The sequence below is a fragment of the Neolamprologus brichardi genome, chromosome 17, assembly GCF_056152115.1.
Source record: "Neolamprologus brichardi isolate AB-2024 chromosome 17, ASM5615211v1, whole genome shotgun sequence".
NCBI lineage: Eukaryota > Metazoa > Chordata > Actinopteri > Cichliformes > Cichlidae > Neolamprologus > Neolamprologus brichardi.
In genome coordinates, this window is record NC_142120.1 from 34,410,183 (window position 1) to 34,427,766 (window position 17,584).

A 17,584-nucleotide genomic window follows, 5' to 3' on the forward strand; every position below is an offset into this window, starting at 1 on the left:
AAAGTTTGAGTAGTTGATTGAAAATCGTTCTTTGGTTGTGCTTTTCATAACATTTTAAGTCTCCACTAAAGTACATTTTTAAGTACGGAGTAAATGTTGCTTTTTAACCTGATTTTGAGTGTCTCCATGTCTTAAATGTGCACTGATTCGACCTAATGTTGAATATGTGACTGCTGTCTATAGCTACAGCTCCACATAAAGCCAGTCTTTGTCTCCACACTCTTCTGTACATTTAGTGGTTTCGGACGACGCGTTTTCTGCCTAAAGATGCTTGAGGTTAACAATAAGAGGGACTGTCTCCTAGTTCTTGGCTTCAAAGGAATGCTCTATGTTGTACTTTGCATCCCACAGGAAAATGCAGCCTCTTTTACAATAGCTGTGAAAACAGAGGCCAAAAGCAGTGTAACATAAAGCCAAGTGTCATTCTCTACATATTTGTAGAAGGTTGGTCGATGGTCAGATTAGTAACCTGCTGCTGAACTCTGGTGAGCTTCAGCGTTTCAGATGTTTACAGGTTAAGGCTGTTCAATGCTTTTACTGGCATTTTAGTGATATTTCATAACATCTCATAATGCTGCAGGTTGCAAAAGTCTCTCAGCCAGTTCCATAACATGCATAGTAGTATTGTAACTTGGAGTTTCAATACCCACAATTTTACTAAATGTGTTTAGATGGAGGTATTTTAACCCACAGTTATTGCTCATTGCCTTTCTTTTGAAAATGCTTTTTTTTTTTTAAATCCTAAAGTAGGATGTAAAGAGGGTGCAACCTTCATTAAGGAGCGAGTGAATTTAAGGAACTTGGAAATCTAAATAATCTTGGCTGTGCTGAAGTTTGATCACCTAGACTGTTAGTTTATGTATGCAGGAGCTCAAATCAGATGCCTGTCCACAAATGCTTTTATTTTCTTGGCAATTTTTTTTGTCAGTTTCACTTATTTTATTTTAAGAGAGAGTGGGTGGAAAATTGCCAACAAACCACTGAGGTTTTCTCCAACACTCACTCAGCAGGGTCTCTTTGATTTCATAATACTGCTGAATCTCAAACAGTCCAGTTGCAACTTGACATTTGTTTTCTAATCCTCTCTGGTTGCATTTTAGCCAACAGATACAGAAGCAGCAGCAGCTCTGGTACCTGAATGCACCAGCTGTACCAACTATATTATTCATGACTTTCTTCCAGCAGCAAATAACTCACATTTTTTCTCCGCTTTTTTTAAAAAAAAAGTTAAAGATATAATGAACCAACTGTGCTTTATTTATTTTTGTAATTTCACGTGTTCACTCCTCCTTGAACTGAATTTGGACGACATCTTTCTGTGATGATTAAAACAGACTGACACAATTTCTGTATCACATCTGGTATTGCTGATCCTGTGGGGACCGCAATCAAATTACTCAAGATTTGAGGAACGACAAATCCCCGTAATCTCAGTTTGTGCTTTTTAGTATGATTGGTAAGGGTTTGGGTGAGGATAGTAGTAGTTATGGTTAAGTCAAGTTTCCAGGTGAAGTGGTGGTAAAATGGCTCTACCATGTCTACCTTTCTGTTGTGCACTTGGCTGTTATTCTTAGTCCCTGTTATCTTATTCTGCCTCTGTCCTTATTTGGAGCATGTAGACAGTTTGTACAACATGTGGTTTGAGTTTCCCCATGTTTGTTTTGAAGGTCCAATAAAGAGTGTTTACCACAAGGACAACAAATGAAAGGACTCCTGATGAAGTTTATTGCACTTTAAGTTTCTCGACTGAGCCAAGGAGCTATATGTTTTAATTAGGCAAGGTCTCAGCTAGATAAAGATGCTGTAAATCAGTTTAATCTTAGGTTTGCCTCATATTCTCAAACTCTGGACTCGTAGATATTCTTGTCTCCATGGGTGTTTTATTTTTTTATTTTTTTGTTCTAGGTATAAAGACTACAGGGAACCCCCATGGTCTCCAGACGGGTACCAGTTCTCTAAACAGTACTGGTGTGTCCTGGCTGCAAGGCTCGCCTTCGTCATTCTGTTCCAGGTGCAATTTCAGTGTATTACTCAGTTTCTGTTTTTTTCTTTTTTAAAATCCTGTCTGCATTTGCAGCGATGCATATAAAAGAAACACATGCCTCTCTGTGTGTGTCTGTGTGTGTGTGTGGCCAGTCATTCCAAACTGAGTGGATCACACTCTGCTCTCATTATGGTCAGGAAAACAACCAGATGCTTCATGTTTCTCAAATGTCCTTGGACAAGTTGTTAAAGTTTCATTCTTTATTTCCATTAAGAAATAATCATGACCAGAATTCAGGCACTATACAGTTTCTCTTAAACTTTTAGTTCAATAGTTTTTTTGTGATGTGAATGGAACAGTGAGAAATCATTTTTAGTTTTACCCACTTACGTCCTTTATCCGTGATTGCTGCAATTTCCACTAAAAATCCTACTCCTATAAATAGCTGCATTAGTAAAACTATCTGAAATAGATGTAAAAATGTTGTCCTGAATAAACTCTCATACGGCATCAGAATGTAATCAAACTGTTTGTCAGAGGGAAATTGTAATTTATACGACCCTTAAGCCTAACAACAGAAAAAACAGCAGTGTTTACAGACTGAAAAGTTCGGAAAATCCTCAACAACTCACTTCAGTATTGCTGTCATCGGTCAGAACTGAGCTTCTCTCACTCATTGGTCCATGTTGGACTCTTTTCAGAATGTGTCACCCAGCACTGACAGCTCAGGTTAACAATAGACTGACGGCCCGCGCAGATAGGAAAAGGTCCGGAGTCACTTTGGTATCTGAGTACACACACTACCAGTGTTGGTCAAGTTACTTGAAAAAAGTAATCAGTAACTAATTACTAATTACTTCCCCTCAAAAGTAATCCCGTTACTTTACTGATTACTTATTTTCGAAAGTAATTAGTTACTTAGTTACTTTTTAAAAACATGATTTACAACCTGAATAGGTGATAAAGCAATAGATCTTTCAGCCCAGTTCTACTTTCTGCCTAATCCATCATATAAAATGAAATCAAATGGAAAAAGTCTCTTTTTAAAATTTGTTTTTATTAGTTTTAATCTTTATGACTTGACTTTATGCATCAAGCAAACATTAAATTATATGCAACATTCTCTGACTGGAAGAAATTTGTTTAATATTTAAACCTATTTTCTGCACATTCCAGCACATAAAATAAAATAGGTTTTTGTGTTTACACTCAGTTTTTCAAATAGATGCAAGTAAAACACAGCAGAAAATAAATGAAATCAAAGACTAGCGGTCCTGTTGCTCTATTTTCACCTGTATAGCAGGAGTGGGGCAGGCAGAGGTTTACCCTGGTGCAGGTGAGCCGCAGCGGTCAGTGGAAGAATCTGCAAGTTTGTCTGTGAATTTCCCATTACGTCGTAGCTACTCGGTGCTTGCTCGGAAGTTTAGGGGGTTTTTTGCTGTAAAAAGAAGTTTTCTTCCCATGCAGTGAACAGCGGACGCTAATGTTTTTGTCACTTTTTACGGAATTAAGCTCAAAGTAAGGTCAGTACTTCCACGCTTTAAACGCTGCACGCTCATACTCTCTCCCGCACTCGATATATGCCACGAACGTCACACTCGCTTACGTCATTGTCATGAGACACTCACAAAAAGAATCACGGTTTTAGTAATGCAGTAACGCAGTGTGCTTACGGAAAAGTAACGGTAATCTAATTACCTTTTTTGCAATAGTAATCCCTTACTTTACTCGTTACTTGAAAAAAGTAATCGGATTACAGTAATGCATTACTGCCCATCTCTGCTCACTACAGATGAATGCAATCTTCAATCTACTGACGTGTTGCGGTGAAAAATTTACAGACTGTACCTTCTCGTTCTCATCACTTGAACTGGTTTGTCTTTGATTTGACCAAAGACCTCAAAGTTGCACAAACATCAGCTTCTGCATTAAACTGGTCCAAATTGCTATCAGGGATCATCACTGATCAGCTGGTTCTCAGGTATAACCCAGTGGACAATTGTAATAGTGCCAGGATCCATTATTGCAACTTTGGCGTGTTACTCTAGCCGCGTATATATTTTTGACATAATGGCTCAGTGACATCGATATGGTTGATATACAGTATGTCACTGTCACAGTTATCATCAATCGCACAATCTTTCTATCACTTATATTCCCACTTTTCTCCTATTCTTCAAGAACCTGGTGATGTTCCTCAGCCTCGTGGTTGCCTGGGTGATTCCTGATGTTCCCAAAACCATCGTGGAGCAGCTCAAAAGGGAAAAGAAGCTCCTGGTCGATGTCTTTTTACAGGAGGAGAAGGAGAAATTACAACTCATCCAGAGCCTGTTTGCCAAGGATGCCACCCTCCAGCCCAGCGGCAACACGCTCCCCCCAGGGCAGGATCTCCCGATCCCGGGTCGCTACAGTACTTTACCATCGGGGCCCACAGCTGGAGAGGACCGAGGAGGAGGAGGGCCAAGGGCAAGATGCAGGGCAGCCAGTTTCAGCCAGTTCAACAGGAATATTGCCTCTTCGCCCATGAAGGAAAACGAGAATTCAAAACACACAGCGGTGTGAGATGAAACACACGTTACGGGGGTGCTTCAGCTGGTTCTATGGATTGTCACTTGGGTGACTCGGTCCATGTATGTCTTTTCTGTGTCTTTTGTGTCCCGGTATGTGTGGTTTACCTTTTGAACAAGTTTAAATTCACTGATATGTGAGTGGTTGACTCTGCAATGTTCACATTGATGGACTAAATGGGTGTGAGCGTGTGTGTGTATGTATGTGTTGTTCCTACTCTCACTGACTGTTTACCTGAAAGAGTTGTCGTTTTTACTTTTTGGTCAAAATAGTGAGGCATACTAGCTTCATAGCGTAGAGAAGCAATAATCATCATGTTAGGTTAAACAACTAAATGTTGCAGGAACCTGGAAGAGACTGAAGATGAAGAGAGGACTATGAACTAATGGGTAGTCTTAATAAGCATTTAACCAACATGATTAAAGTGAAAGACATTGTGGCTCCTCATTAGGGCTGTCAATAGTTTCCTGCTTTATGTGCTTATGCTATTCATGTATTTTTGTTTACAGAATTTGTAGCAGTTGAAAAATTCCACATTTTCTGTACTCTTCTCTTTAGAATTCAGGAATACACTTTGAACCCCTTTTTTCAGAATTCACTAAAATTGCCACTAAAGATTCAGCTGCTGGTCATTGTTTCTCTTTACATTACCCTGAGTTTAAAATGATGGAAAAATGCTAATGTGACAAACCATGTCTATGGCACTCATTTCAGTTGAAGCTGTGGTGACGACTGTTGAATGACTTTAATAACTTGTGAATGCAAAGGAAAAGCCATCTCTTTTATAGACTGAGTCAGGTGAAAATGATCACACTGTGTCTTATTGACAGCGAAACAAAAGGCATTAACTGTCCTTTATTATGAAACAGCTGACAGTGTACCTTGACATTCCTTCAGGTAAGTAATCAATCTGAGCCCGTTCTGCTTAAACAGAAGACCTTAACGTGGACCTAACATAGACCTAATATCAAATTGGCGTGTACCCTTGAATTCTGTTTTTATATTTATTCTGTTTACTCATTCAAATAGCAACATGACTGCAACTGAAATAATGAAAACTGAAATTTTACTTTCAGACCAATAGAGCGGTGATATTGGTAAGCCTGTTAACTTAGCCCATACAATCAGCATTTCTGCTAGCTTTCCTTATTGGCTTTAAATATGCCCAATTTTATTAACATGAAAGGTATTCACAGATTTTACTGACCAAAGCAATTCAAGAAGCGACACATTTATACAGCGATTTCCCCCTCTCACAGTCATCCTGTCACTATTGTATTATTCTAATATGATAGTTATGTCTTCCAGATGCTCTGCTGCAGTAGAATTTTCCATGTTTGTGATTGGTCAGATGATGCCAGCACCAACCCTTTCATGTGAATGTGCTCTTAGCCAGATTGATGAACCCTGGGTTAAAATATCCTGACATCCTAGGTACATCAAACTTGCTTTGTAGTAAAGACCCCAGGTCTGTTGGTGTATAGTTAAATGACATACATATTAAAAGAGCTTTTGCATGTTATTCAAAAATTAAATTCTAAGAAATATAAGCTGTGATCATATTGTAGCTAATGTACATGAAATGGCATAAAACAGCTTCTCAGTAGGCAGTTCCTTTGCAGTCATTGATCGTCTCTTGGAAGTCAATGTTCATCGATGTACCTACTGAAACAGTCCATAGCTATGTAGCCTACAAATGTTAATTTAACAGGTGGTCTCCAAACAAGCCCGCTTGTTGATGGTGTAGAATTTGTGATTTTAGAAAATTTGTCCCTTTAAAACATCCAGTGTCTTGCAAGACCTTAAGCTATTAAGCTACTTTCTTTTATTCAGACAATGTTAATGTGATGTGCATATCATACTGGAGTAAATAAGTTCCCATCATGAAGTAGCGCTCACTCATAACCAAATCTGAGAAGGTTGAATTTGCAAAGAGGTGTTAAAATTAAATGGACAAAGCTACACTGAACACAACATTTTTAAACATCACACATCCATATCAGCATTATTGCTATCTGATATTCCAACAGTTAATACTGTTGTCAGCAAACAATTTGAATGTGCAAAGAATGCAGCTAAGATTAGTTTTTATTTGGATTTCTTCATGTTTAGCGTTTAGGACCCTAATGGATGAGAAGCCAGCTGTTATCCAATAAAAGCGAGTGTCAGTGAGGCTGGTTACGTGACAGACCTACAAAAGTCATGTGCTCTATAGATGAAAAATGTAAAGGCTCTGGTTAGTGGAGTTTTTTGTTTGTTTGTTTTTATTTTTTTAAAGGGTGAATGCATCATGTACTGTAGTCTGAATACTTTCAGTATTGATGAATCCCCACAAGACTGCATCTTCTTTTTAAATTCTTGAATTGATGAAGCTTATTAGCTTAGCTTGGTAACTTATTTCAACACCTATGAAATTCAGCTCCTGTACACTTGGTGCTGTGCTACATTACAGAAGGTCTGTCATGAGGTATGTTAAATATCTATTTTGTCACAGTAATTGTGATCAGTCTGTGTTTCATAACATGAAATAGACATGGTATTTGCAGTAGGAGTAGACCCGCAAGCTACTATAAACTATTTGTAGGTGACACGAGATATTAGACTGCTCAATTAACCAAAACTGCTTCAATTCCTGCCCTCTTGGAAAAAGAATACGGAGGGAAAGTGTTGTTAATTTTAATCTTCACAGATTTAACAGTGTGGAAGAATCACTCCTGCTGCTAATGTGTATTGCTGGCCAACTGCATATTGTATACTTTTCAAGGATGTGTGATGGGACAGTGAATCTTCACTGGAATGAAAGGGTACTTTCTTGACACTCGATATCTAGTTCTTGTAATAATGTTAATATGCCGACATGCTGTAAACCTTCAGTGCTGTTTCAGAGGCCTTGTAACTGCTCTTTACTTTGCATTTGTCACATCATCTGCCCATCTAATACTCAGTGACAGACTGTTAACTTTATTTGTATCGACTTTAGGAAGTTGTAATTAAGATCTATTTGTTAAACGACTTTCTGTTGTTCAAAAAAATGTTGGTCCTAGTTTAAGATGGTGTACAAAATCCTAAATACAGAATTGTTAGATGGATTGGTTCTTCACATTGTGTGATGTGTACTTTTATCCCATAGTTCTGTTTATTTATTGGTCTTTTTTTGGACCAGGTAGTTTTAGTGTGATTACTTGGTCAAAAGAAAAATACAACATGACGAATATATGAGGCTGTTAGAGCATGGCATTATCAGTAATGTCTTCTGGTAAATCCACATGAACAGACGCTGGATTTTATTGACCAGTAAAAATCTGATGCATCAAAACTGCAACCGATGAAGAGAATAATCCTCATAAGGGAGTCTCTTCGTGCCTATGTCCAATGAAACACCAAATTAACTTAAAGATGGTTTGCTTCAAAGTACGTCTCATTCTGCCAAACACTGTCATAAAATCTGACGTCTCTTTGGACTCCAGCAAAGGTTGTATTTCTACATTAAATTTATGAAACACACCTTTTTTGGATTGCTTATACTGCCCTGTATATGTCCATAAACACCTTGATACAAAAGTTGTAGCAACTGTTGTTTTAGGGTTGTATTGTATTTTGACCATTGGTTTATGGTGATTTTCTGCAAATGCAAATTGCTGCAGAGAATTTTCCAGTGATGTAATACGTTAAATCTTACTGAGTGAAGTCACTCCTTTGCTGAACCGAAATATGAATTTATGGTTGAGTAGATGCAAAAATAAATACTGCACATTAGTAGCATCTGAGCTTAAACCAGATAAACAGAACTGTTTTGTAATTCAGTTTAATACAGCAGCCAACCAAAACCTGTAAAACACAGTCTTTGCAATCAAAATTCATACATTATATCCAAAAAGAGGTGAAATAAACCTCATAGGTATATCTAAAAAAAAATGTATATCATGCATGAAATTAGTACTGATTTCCACCCACATGTTTTTCTACATTCACATTTTTTTTTTCAAGGGAACTTTGACAACTTTTTTGCCAGCTTTAGTTGATAGCAGTTGATATCAACTTAAGTTGATATAAGATGTCCTCATGAAGATATGGATTCGTATTAGTTTGTGTGACTTAAAGTTTATGTTGCTAACTGATAATTGAATATCTGAATGGACAGCCAAGATACTTTCTACAACATAACTGTAAGAGAAGAGATGATGTGACACTTTGTAATATGTTTACTCCCTGACAGTATCCAGCTGCAAGTGTGAGCAAGTTGCAGCTGCTCTTCCTTCTATCACTGGACATGTGGTTACTGTTCATACTTTATCTGCTACAGCTGTTCATTCTATAGCGCTGTTGCATAGTGAGTCATTTCAACTTGTGATGCATCTGTGAAAGATGCGTTGTCTTCACCAGCGATCATTCCATGTCCACACTGTTTCATCATTTAAATCAAACAGTCCTAATCATAACAAACATAAAAACAATCATTGCTAGTTGTGTCATCCAAAGTCTGAAATTTTAGTCATAGATTTGTCTTGGCAGTGCTCTTTGGGAGAGGCAGTCAATCTGTTTTTCTTTCTAAATGCTGTGACATGAACGGGTGCCTAACCGCGCAGCTGCAGCTGACGGTGCACAGACTCTTACCATAGTCACAACAAGCAGTGCATGATACTGTATCATACAACAGCACTACTCCATTGGTTAGGTGAAATGCAAATGGTATTGCAATGCAAGGTAAATATATTGTTCTTACATTTTTAAGAATTTATGTACAAAGATGGTTCGCAATGTTAGAGTGACACTATCCCAGGCTAATGGGTTTTGCCTCTCCCTGTGTGATGGGCTGTTGTCACAACAAACAAAGTGGAAAGTAATCAGATGACAGCTATGTGAACAGTGTTGACAGACAGTACTGTGATGCAGAAAATGAAAGGTTATATGCAGGCTGTTCTCAGGTGTGTAGATGCCAGCCTGCAGAGACGGAAGGCTACTGGTGCTAGCACTGCTAATGTTAGCCACACATGTATACGGTGCAAGGTTCCTTATATTTCAGTGTCATTTAAAGCTTATTAACCAAGACTTTGACAGTCCCATATATCTTATATATATACACCCCTAGTACGTATATACACCCCTAGTATTTGTATTGCCAATGTTTATTACAAATATCATTAACTGGATTTGATTTTTCTCATGATTAATCAACTACAAATTAGTCGCCAACAACATTCGTAGTAGTCACTCTAAAAATAAGAAACTACACCCGTAGATGATATTTAACAAAATGTGTAAATATGTTAGATTATGGCCTCGTCAATAAGGATTATGCTTTGAATACTTCTTTAAAGTAAAATTTTTCAGTCTGATGCTAGTGCAAGGTAAGAGCACACAGAATGTACTACAGTATAGTAATGTACGACAGTACTGTTTTTGCAAGCAATGTTAAATTTGACCATCAGATAATGCTTAATATGGAAAATCAATTTGTTTACCGAAGAAGCTTTGAAAAAAAAGTTGTCTCTTTTGTGTAAGATATTTTAAGTGTTGTCAGAATACTGATCAGATACAATAATACACATGTTTAACTGACTTATTAATTACAATATGTTGTTATTTGCATTGAGTAACTGACTATATAATAATCTGGCCCAACCCTGCAAACATGATTGCAACACAAGGCACAGAAATCCGACATCAACACCAAGTAATATGTACTACTGTTTGCGGCATTGCGCTTTCAAGTGTGTTGCAATGAAACACTATGAAAACATAGTTTTCCTTTTTGTAGTGTGATGCCAAATAGCTATGTTGTTGTTGGATGCCTAAGGAAAGCTAAACTTCACCACAGAAAAATGAGCTTGTGGTTACATCAGATGACTGATGCTGGAAATGAACATGCATGGGCACAAGTCTAGCAACCTCTTTTCTCTGCCAACTTGTCCCCAAAGCCAAAATGTGCGCCCTACCATGTGCTGTGCGACCAGTCCACAGGAAACACAAGAGCTAAACGAAGTCAACCTTCGTTCACCATTTGTCAGCTGATTGAAACAGAAGAGAGCAACAACTCGCAGAAATATGTGAATTATTCATGACCTCTTAATTAATCATGTGGTGGTAAGTGATGTGTTAAAATTGCATAGCTACAACAAAGAAACAATGCCACTGGATGGTTAATTGGTAGCTGTGTTCTTGTGGGAACATAGTTTCCCTTGTGCTTAGAAACTGACAAAAACAGTCTTGCTTAAAGCGGTAGTTACTTATTGAATATAAGACTCGTTGGACCATTACTTTAAAACACGAGGTTTTTATGTTTATTTTCAGCTATTGTGTGGTTAGGTGTACACCTAAAATGCTGGCTTCCAGCAGCATTCTGTTTTATAAATCTACAAGCAAAAACGGCCATATCTTTTTGTGTAAGAGTGCAGTTAATTCTGCTTTGCTTGCTAAGCAGAAAGACAATTAGCAACGCTAACTAGCACAGTTTTGGTTATGTTTAGGTTAAAGAATCTTTTTGTTTGTTTTTTTCAGTTTTACTTCCTCCTCCCATTTGATTACCAAATGTTTCTAATTAGCCATTTCAGCTTAGTATAGGCAGTCAGCATCTCCTGCCAGCTGCCAGGTTGTCTTTGTGCTTCATGAGCACAAAGAAAGGACATTTCTTTGTTTCTTTATTGGATTCATTGTGTACGTTGTTTTTTTTTTTCCCCTGTTCACATTTAGTTTCCAGATTCCATTCCAGATATTCTCCATGTATGGACTTACCCCAGAAATGCACTGGACATGACTGTGATTGCTTGGATGTCTTCCAGTGTGTTCAGTCCCAGCATTGGCTTTCCACTCCATGTTGTTCAAAATAGGTCTATTTTTATGGGAACTACATTATGCTGTACAGGAAAGAGGAAAAAGGCAGTTAGACACAGAAATCCGCGTCTGCTGAAATACTGGGTTGTTGTGAGAGACTCCACACCTTTCTGGGCTACTTTGAACATCACCTGATGCAGGTATTAATACAAATGTCTGATTTAAAAAATCTTCAGTCTGTGACCTCCCTAGTACAAAGCCAGAGGGAAGTAACGGCATGTGGTCAGTTTTACAGAAAGGTAAGGACGTACACCGGGTGATGCACACACAAACAAAAACATCTGCTTCCACTATTTAGGAATTCAAGATAAACTGGATCAGTTAAAAACAGACTTGCTGTCTGCAATCTTCATGGACGTGTTTCTGCACTCCCTCCTGGTTGAACAATTGGAAAATTTTATTACTGCTATATTTAAATAAATAGCTACTATACTCCAAATATTATTTACTATTAGTTGACAACAACAAGTGGAGGATTTATATTACTGCTGCCAATATTTAAGGTTGATTATAGATGATGTATTTGAATTTCAGGAGTAGGGCAACATCTCCATAGACACCTCTTCCAGTCTTGTTTATGTTCTTGTTTACATGCCCCACCCTCCCTGCAATTTTCAATTCATTTACTTTGCATTACTACATGGGGATCTGCCTGGCTCGAGAGCTGCAGCCAGTCCCCTGAGGCATTCCCCAAACCGCAGCCTCAATTCATGCTCAAGCCATCTGCCATTATCTACTAGAAATGCTATCTAAATGAGGATGTGGTCCCACATAGTGTAATACTTTATATTCTGTTTAATTACCATCATCATATTCTATAAATCAGATGTTTGTAGTGGCTGTCCTGTGTGGACCACCTATCCATTAAATTAAAAAAAAACAACAAAACCCTAAAAGCTCAAAAACACAGGTCTGCTTCTTTATTTGAAAATAGAGTAATATTAAAATTTGTTATCAAAAAGAAAATCAGCTGAATTAAAAAGCTCGAGCAGGGTGTAATATGGTTATTGGTCCATACCAATGAAAAATGAATGTAGAGTGCTGGCAAAGTAGCTGCATATTAGATTGAGACAATCGCGTAGATGCTAACCTGAAAGCGCTGTGAGCCTTCATCTTGCCTGTTTCATTAGACCAGATATGGTCAGCTTGCCCAGTTCCACTCATTTCAACAAGCGATGGCCACACCCATACAAAGAAAGAGACAGACAGCTACAGTTTCCTATGAGCACCTAACAAGCCCAACTTTCAGTGGCAGTAGCTGACTGTCTCACAAGGTGGCAGTAACGTATGGATTGATGGGAAAAGGTGAGAAGCTTTGACAGCAATGTCCAAGATGAAAGTTGAGAGACATTGTTTTACTTTGGTATGTTCATTTATATCTATTTTTAGATTTGACAAGGCCTTGTCCTGACAAAACACCACTGGGTGATTGTCCATGAATTCACTGAGGCAATGGCTGTCCTGCTGGCTTCCCGCTCTACCCAGACAGCTCTTTGCCTAAGCCAAAGACGGTATTTCCAATGGTGAGAACAGAATCTAGTGTGGACTATCTCCTGCTGAGTGCAATGGGTTGCTTATTCATCTGTGAAAGTAGCTTAAGTTAATTTAGAGAGAGAGAAAAATGAGATAGCAAATAACCTTGTGGCTTTCTGTGGGTCAGACGTAGAATGTAGCAAAAACAGGTGGTTGTTCAAATATTTGTGTAAAACTAGGCTGAAGGACGTGCACACACTTCTTTAGACATGGCCAAAATCTATAGAATCGGTCACAACTGTGTCTAATCACAATCCGCTTACATGATCGTGACACTGAGATTAAAATCAACACCAGCTGCCGAGTTGTGGGTGGTGGCAAACACATTCCTACAAACCGACATCCTGAGTGTGGCATTATGGGATTCACATTCCCCACATGGGTTAGGGTAAGGTTTAGTTGTTGCTAAAATGTGTTTTCTGGTCTGTCAAGCAAACTTTTGTCTGACTTTTGTAAGTGGGCTGAGCGATCCAAAATTTGGTTATCTGCTCTCTAAAAGAGACAGAATCACAGTTACAGGCTAATGATGATGTAATGACACCGGAAATGTTCAAATTTCCTGTTAACTCAGCTAAAGCCGGATATGCAATGGATTTTTAACTTTATGTATTTGTCAGTCTGGTTTGACGGTCTGATCTCCTGAGTATATGTGTGCTTTCAGGGAGGATTACATTGGCCACGGGCTTAACAGGCAATGTATATTAAAGCCTGTAGCTGGGTCATTTGAAAAAAAGAAAAAAAACCCCAAAACAAACGAAAAAACCCTGCTCTTGGGGACCAGAGGCACATAAATATTTGGATTTATTGACTTAGTTTTAGCATGACACACAGTCTGAGCATAAGCTGATAGCTGACCACGAAATCATACGAACCTGTTGCACTCTCTCTGTCTTCATGACCGAAGGGTGTAAATGAGGTAAGGATATGCAAAGACACAGAGCTGAATAAATGCAAGTCTGGTTTGAGGCTATTTGATTGCAGAATATCGTATGAATAATGTCATGTAACATAATGAAAACCTTAAAGTGAAAATGTAAATATAAGGGAAGGTTACCAAATGTTTTGGGCTGTTAAGCTCTACAAAGAAAAGAAAGCTCAGCGAACAAAGAGTCAGAGAGAAATAAAAACGTAAATCCTCCTTTGTTTAATAAAGGATGTCTGGCTTGTCTGCTAATCATTTGCTGTGATAATATTTAATTTATACTACAAACTGATTTATATTCTAAGCATGTGACATTTAGTTGCTCTTGTGGTGATTACGTTGTTAGTCTGCAAACACCATAAATTAATGATGCATATCAGACCTTCGCAATGCACAACATGTGAAATTCGACAGTTCTCACATAAAGCTTGTGCAGCTAGTTTCCTGGTATGAAAGTGAATGCTGGCACACAGACAACTTTGGTAATAGTACATGTTTGTTTTTTTTTGTGCGCATGCACCAACCAGCGTGCAGCCTGTTACAGTCGCTCCTGCTCCTTCTCTTAGTTTAGCTCTGTTTTCTTCTGTCTGTTAATGGTTGTTTATAATGGAGCACTGTAACGAAAAAGAATTTCCCCCAGGGATCAATAAAGTATTCAGATTCTGATTCTGATTAAAAGTGATCCACCAGGCACTAAAAGTAGATGACTCTAGATGACATGCACGTGGTGTGCGTTTCATAAATTGTGTTTCATAAAAGTGTGTGTGTGTCTCAGTCACCTGCCTCAGGCTAATTCCTGACCTGCCCAGATTTGTCTCAAGTCTCCAATAGTGTTCACACTTCTGCTTATGGTTCTCTGCACACACAGTTTGAGAATTAAATGTTTAACTAGCTCATCCTCCTTTATTACATTTCTATCATGAATTCTATTTGTAGGGGGAAAAAAAAACCTTCATAGTCATAATACTGTTTACTTTTCTGAAAAGTGCTCCTTTTGTCTCTAGGTGTGTCTCTTTAGATGACAAAACTGTATTTCCTCACATGATGCATCAGCTAGGTGCAGTTAACTTGTCTTGTTTTGGGTGTAATAACATGTTCTGCAAACTGTGGCATGTAACAGAGTTTCGCTGTCAGACTTATGTTGGTCACACAAATCTTACACTGAATAATTGCAAGACTTATAGCCAGTCCTTTAAAAAAAAATGTTCATTTAAACAGGCCTCTGGGGCCTATTCCAGCTGTCGTAGGTGAGAGGCAGGATAAAGCCATCACAGCTGTTTGAGTGTTTTAGTTTTACTATCAACACGAGTCAGACTTTTGCAGTTGGGTTTTTAATATTTTCTGCATGTCAGACCTGACACAATGCTGTGTCGCACACACTTTTAGTGATAGAAATCAATATTTCCAAGGAGTCTTACAAACTTTTTTGTGGACTATGCAAAAGAAGTGCAAGACAACACAACACTACAGGTAGTTTTCAACCACTGCTGTTCTCTGCATTAATATTAGCGTAACGGGAAAGGCTGTCTTAAGAGCTTGTAAAGAAGGTAGCTAGATTTTTATAGGCATGTGAAGATGTTTCATCTGTCATCTGAGAGGCTTCTTCAGCTCTAAATACAAAAGGTGGAGACTCACAGTTTTATCCCTGTGTGTGTTTTCCCCCTGAGGGTCATTGACCTACTATTGAGCATGTGAGTTGTCAAATGAGCCAAAGTGTGAAAACATTGGGTGGGGTGGGGGGGATTGTTAGAATCACCATTGGGGTTAAGGGTGAAACCTCTGTGAGACCTTGTCCCATACCATCATGTGACCGGTGGAAGGCACCTGAGGCAGTGAGTGGGGGTTGAAGCACCTGGTAATGCTTCTCAAGACTCCACTGTAGGTGGTGGACAGCTGGTGTCGCTATGGTCGTTCACAGTGACCGCAGATGTCCTCTTTTACCTCCCCTTTAAACCACCTCAGTCAAGAATGTGAACACTGGAATCATTGAAAGAGTGTGCTTTTCTTCTTCAAGTGAAGGTTTATGTTCTCCAAGGTTCGAGGTCCGAGCACATCATACACTGTGCTGTGTAACTTGTGTTTGGGAGCTTGTCCTTGAGTTGAACCAGTTTTTGTTTAAGAGTGTTGCTGAGTCTAAAGTGCACCTTGGCCTATGTGACGACATGATCAATGGTAGTCCAACTACCCCGAGGACCACGTCTAAAGGGCACAACACCCACTAAGAGAACAGAATCAACTTTCTGGGAATACCTGGATGATTGAGTATGCATCAAGACAACCCCCACTAGGGGTTAAATACCTGGAACTCTCCACCATTTGCTTTTAGAACCAAAGAGGCCTCTTGGATGAGAGGTAAAAATGTCTTCAGAAAACTTAAAGAAGTCCAATTGCTTTCTTTTCTTAAGCACTCAAGACTACCGTGACCTGGATAACTGACCCTGCACAGACAATAAAAAAGGTCCTACATGCTAATGTGAGTTTGCAATTCTCCAGGAGGATGTTTGAGAACTGAGAAGTCCATTTTGCTGGATATTTGGGAGAGGAATGTTGTATTCTTGTGGACTCATGCACCTCTATACAATCAGAGATGCAGGCTTTTGAAGTGAGAGCTGATAACCTCTTAACCTGTCTTTAGTTCAAAGGATGTGGGGTGCATGTTTTCCAAAAAGAATTTCGATTCCTAAGGCAAGGAATTTTCTCATTTTTCAACTTAGCCTCAGGGTAAGAGTTGTTGTTGAGCTGTTTTAGAACACTGGTCAATTAAAGTGGCATCATCCTAAATTTATGCCTTAATAGGATCCAAATGGATGTTTGTTTTTTTAATTCATCCAGTGAAATGAAATGAAAAGGGAAACCTGAATTAGGGCTGCTAAATTAATCGAATTTTAATCACGATTACGATCTGGGCTTTCAACGATCATTAAAAATGACTGAGCCGATTATTAGCCCCTCCCTCGTGCTTTACTCTCGTGCTGCTCCGTGTAGCAAATCGAGCGCACCTCTCTGCATTTCGAACACGTGTCACAACAATTAAGAGCAGCGGTCCCAAACCTTTTTGCGCCACGGACCGGTTTATGTCCGACAATATTTTCATGGACCGGCCTTTAAGGTGTCGCGGATAAATACAACAAAATAAAACTAGTACCGGTACCGAAAAAAAGAAGATTTATTCATAACACACGTGAAAAGACCAAGGACAACAGAGTAAACGATAAAAACGATAAAAACCCTGAAAACTATACATTTCACACCTGAGCCTCGACTCTCACAGCCCGGTACCAAACGACTCATGGACCGGTACCGGTCCGAGGCCCGGGGGTTGGGGACCGCTGATTAAGAGGACCCGAGGGAAGCTCGGAAAGCTAAGCAGAAGTTATTTGGAGAGGAGAGTGACTGCCATTGGTTTAAAAGAGAGGTAAAAAAAAACTTCAGTGGTGTGGAAACATTATGGGTTCGCGGAGTCAGACGTGGATCAAGTAGACACAGTGTGTAAACTTTGCTACAGTGTCGTAGCTGCACCACAGAGCAAACAGAGCAACACTGCAAAGTTCACTAAACATAGATGTTTACATTTTTCATTTATTTTTTATATTGCAAACATTTGTACTATTATCAGTATTTGCACACTATTTTATATTATTTTTTAAAGTCATTATTAAATACATTGTTATTGTTAAATAAATATTGTCAAATAATCGAGATCTCAATATCAGTGAAAATAATCGTGATTATCATTTTTGCCATAG

The 17,584-nt window shown here is 38.7% G+C and overlaps 1 protein-coding gene across 4 annotated transcripts in view; it reads left to right on the top strand.

Annotated features, from left to right (window-relative positions):
• ano2b (anoctamin 2b) overlaps nt 1-8,094 on the top strand; it is a 74,049-nt gene extending 65,955 nt beyond the window's left edge. For all 4 annotated transcript variants that reach the window (XM_087830439.1, XM_087830440.1, XM_087830437.1 and 1 more), the window contains 2 exons: nt 1,906-2,011; nt 4,166-8,094. In XM_087830439.1, the coding sequence (XP_087686565.1) occupies nt 1,906-2,011; nt 4,166-4,546 (487 nt within the window). In that variant the 3' untranslated portion in view covers nt 4,547-8,094. The remainder of the gene's footprint in view (nt 1-1,905; nt 2,012-4,165) is intronic.
• The last annotated feature ends 9,490 nt before the right edge of the window (nt 8,095-17,584 follow it).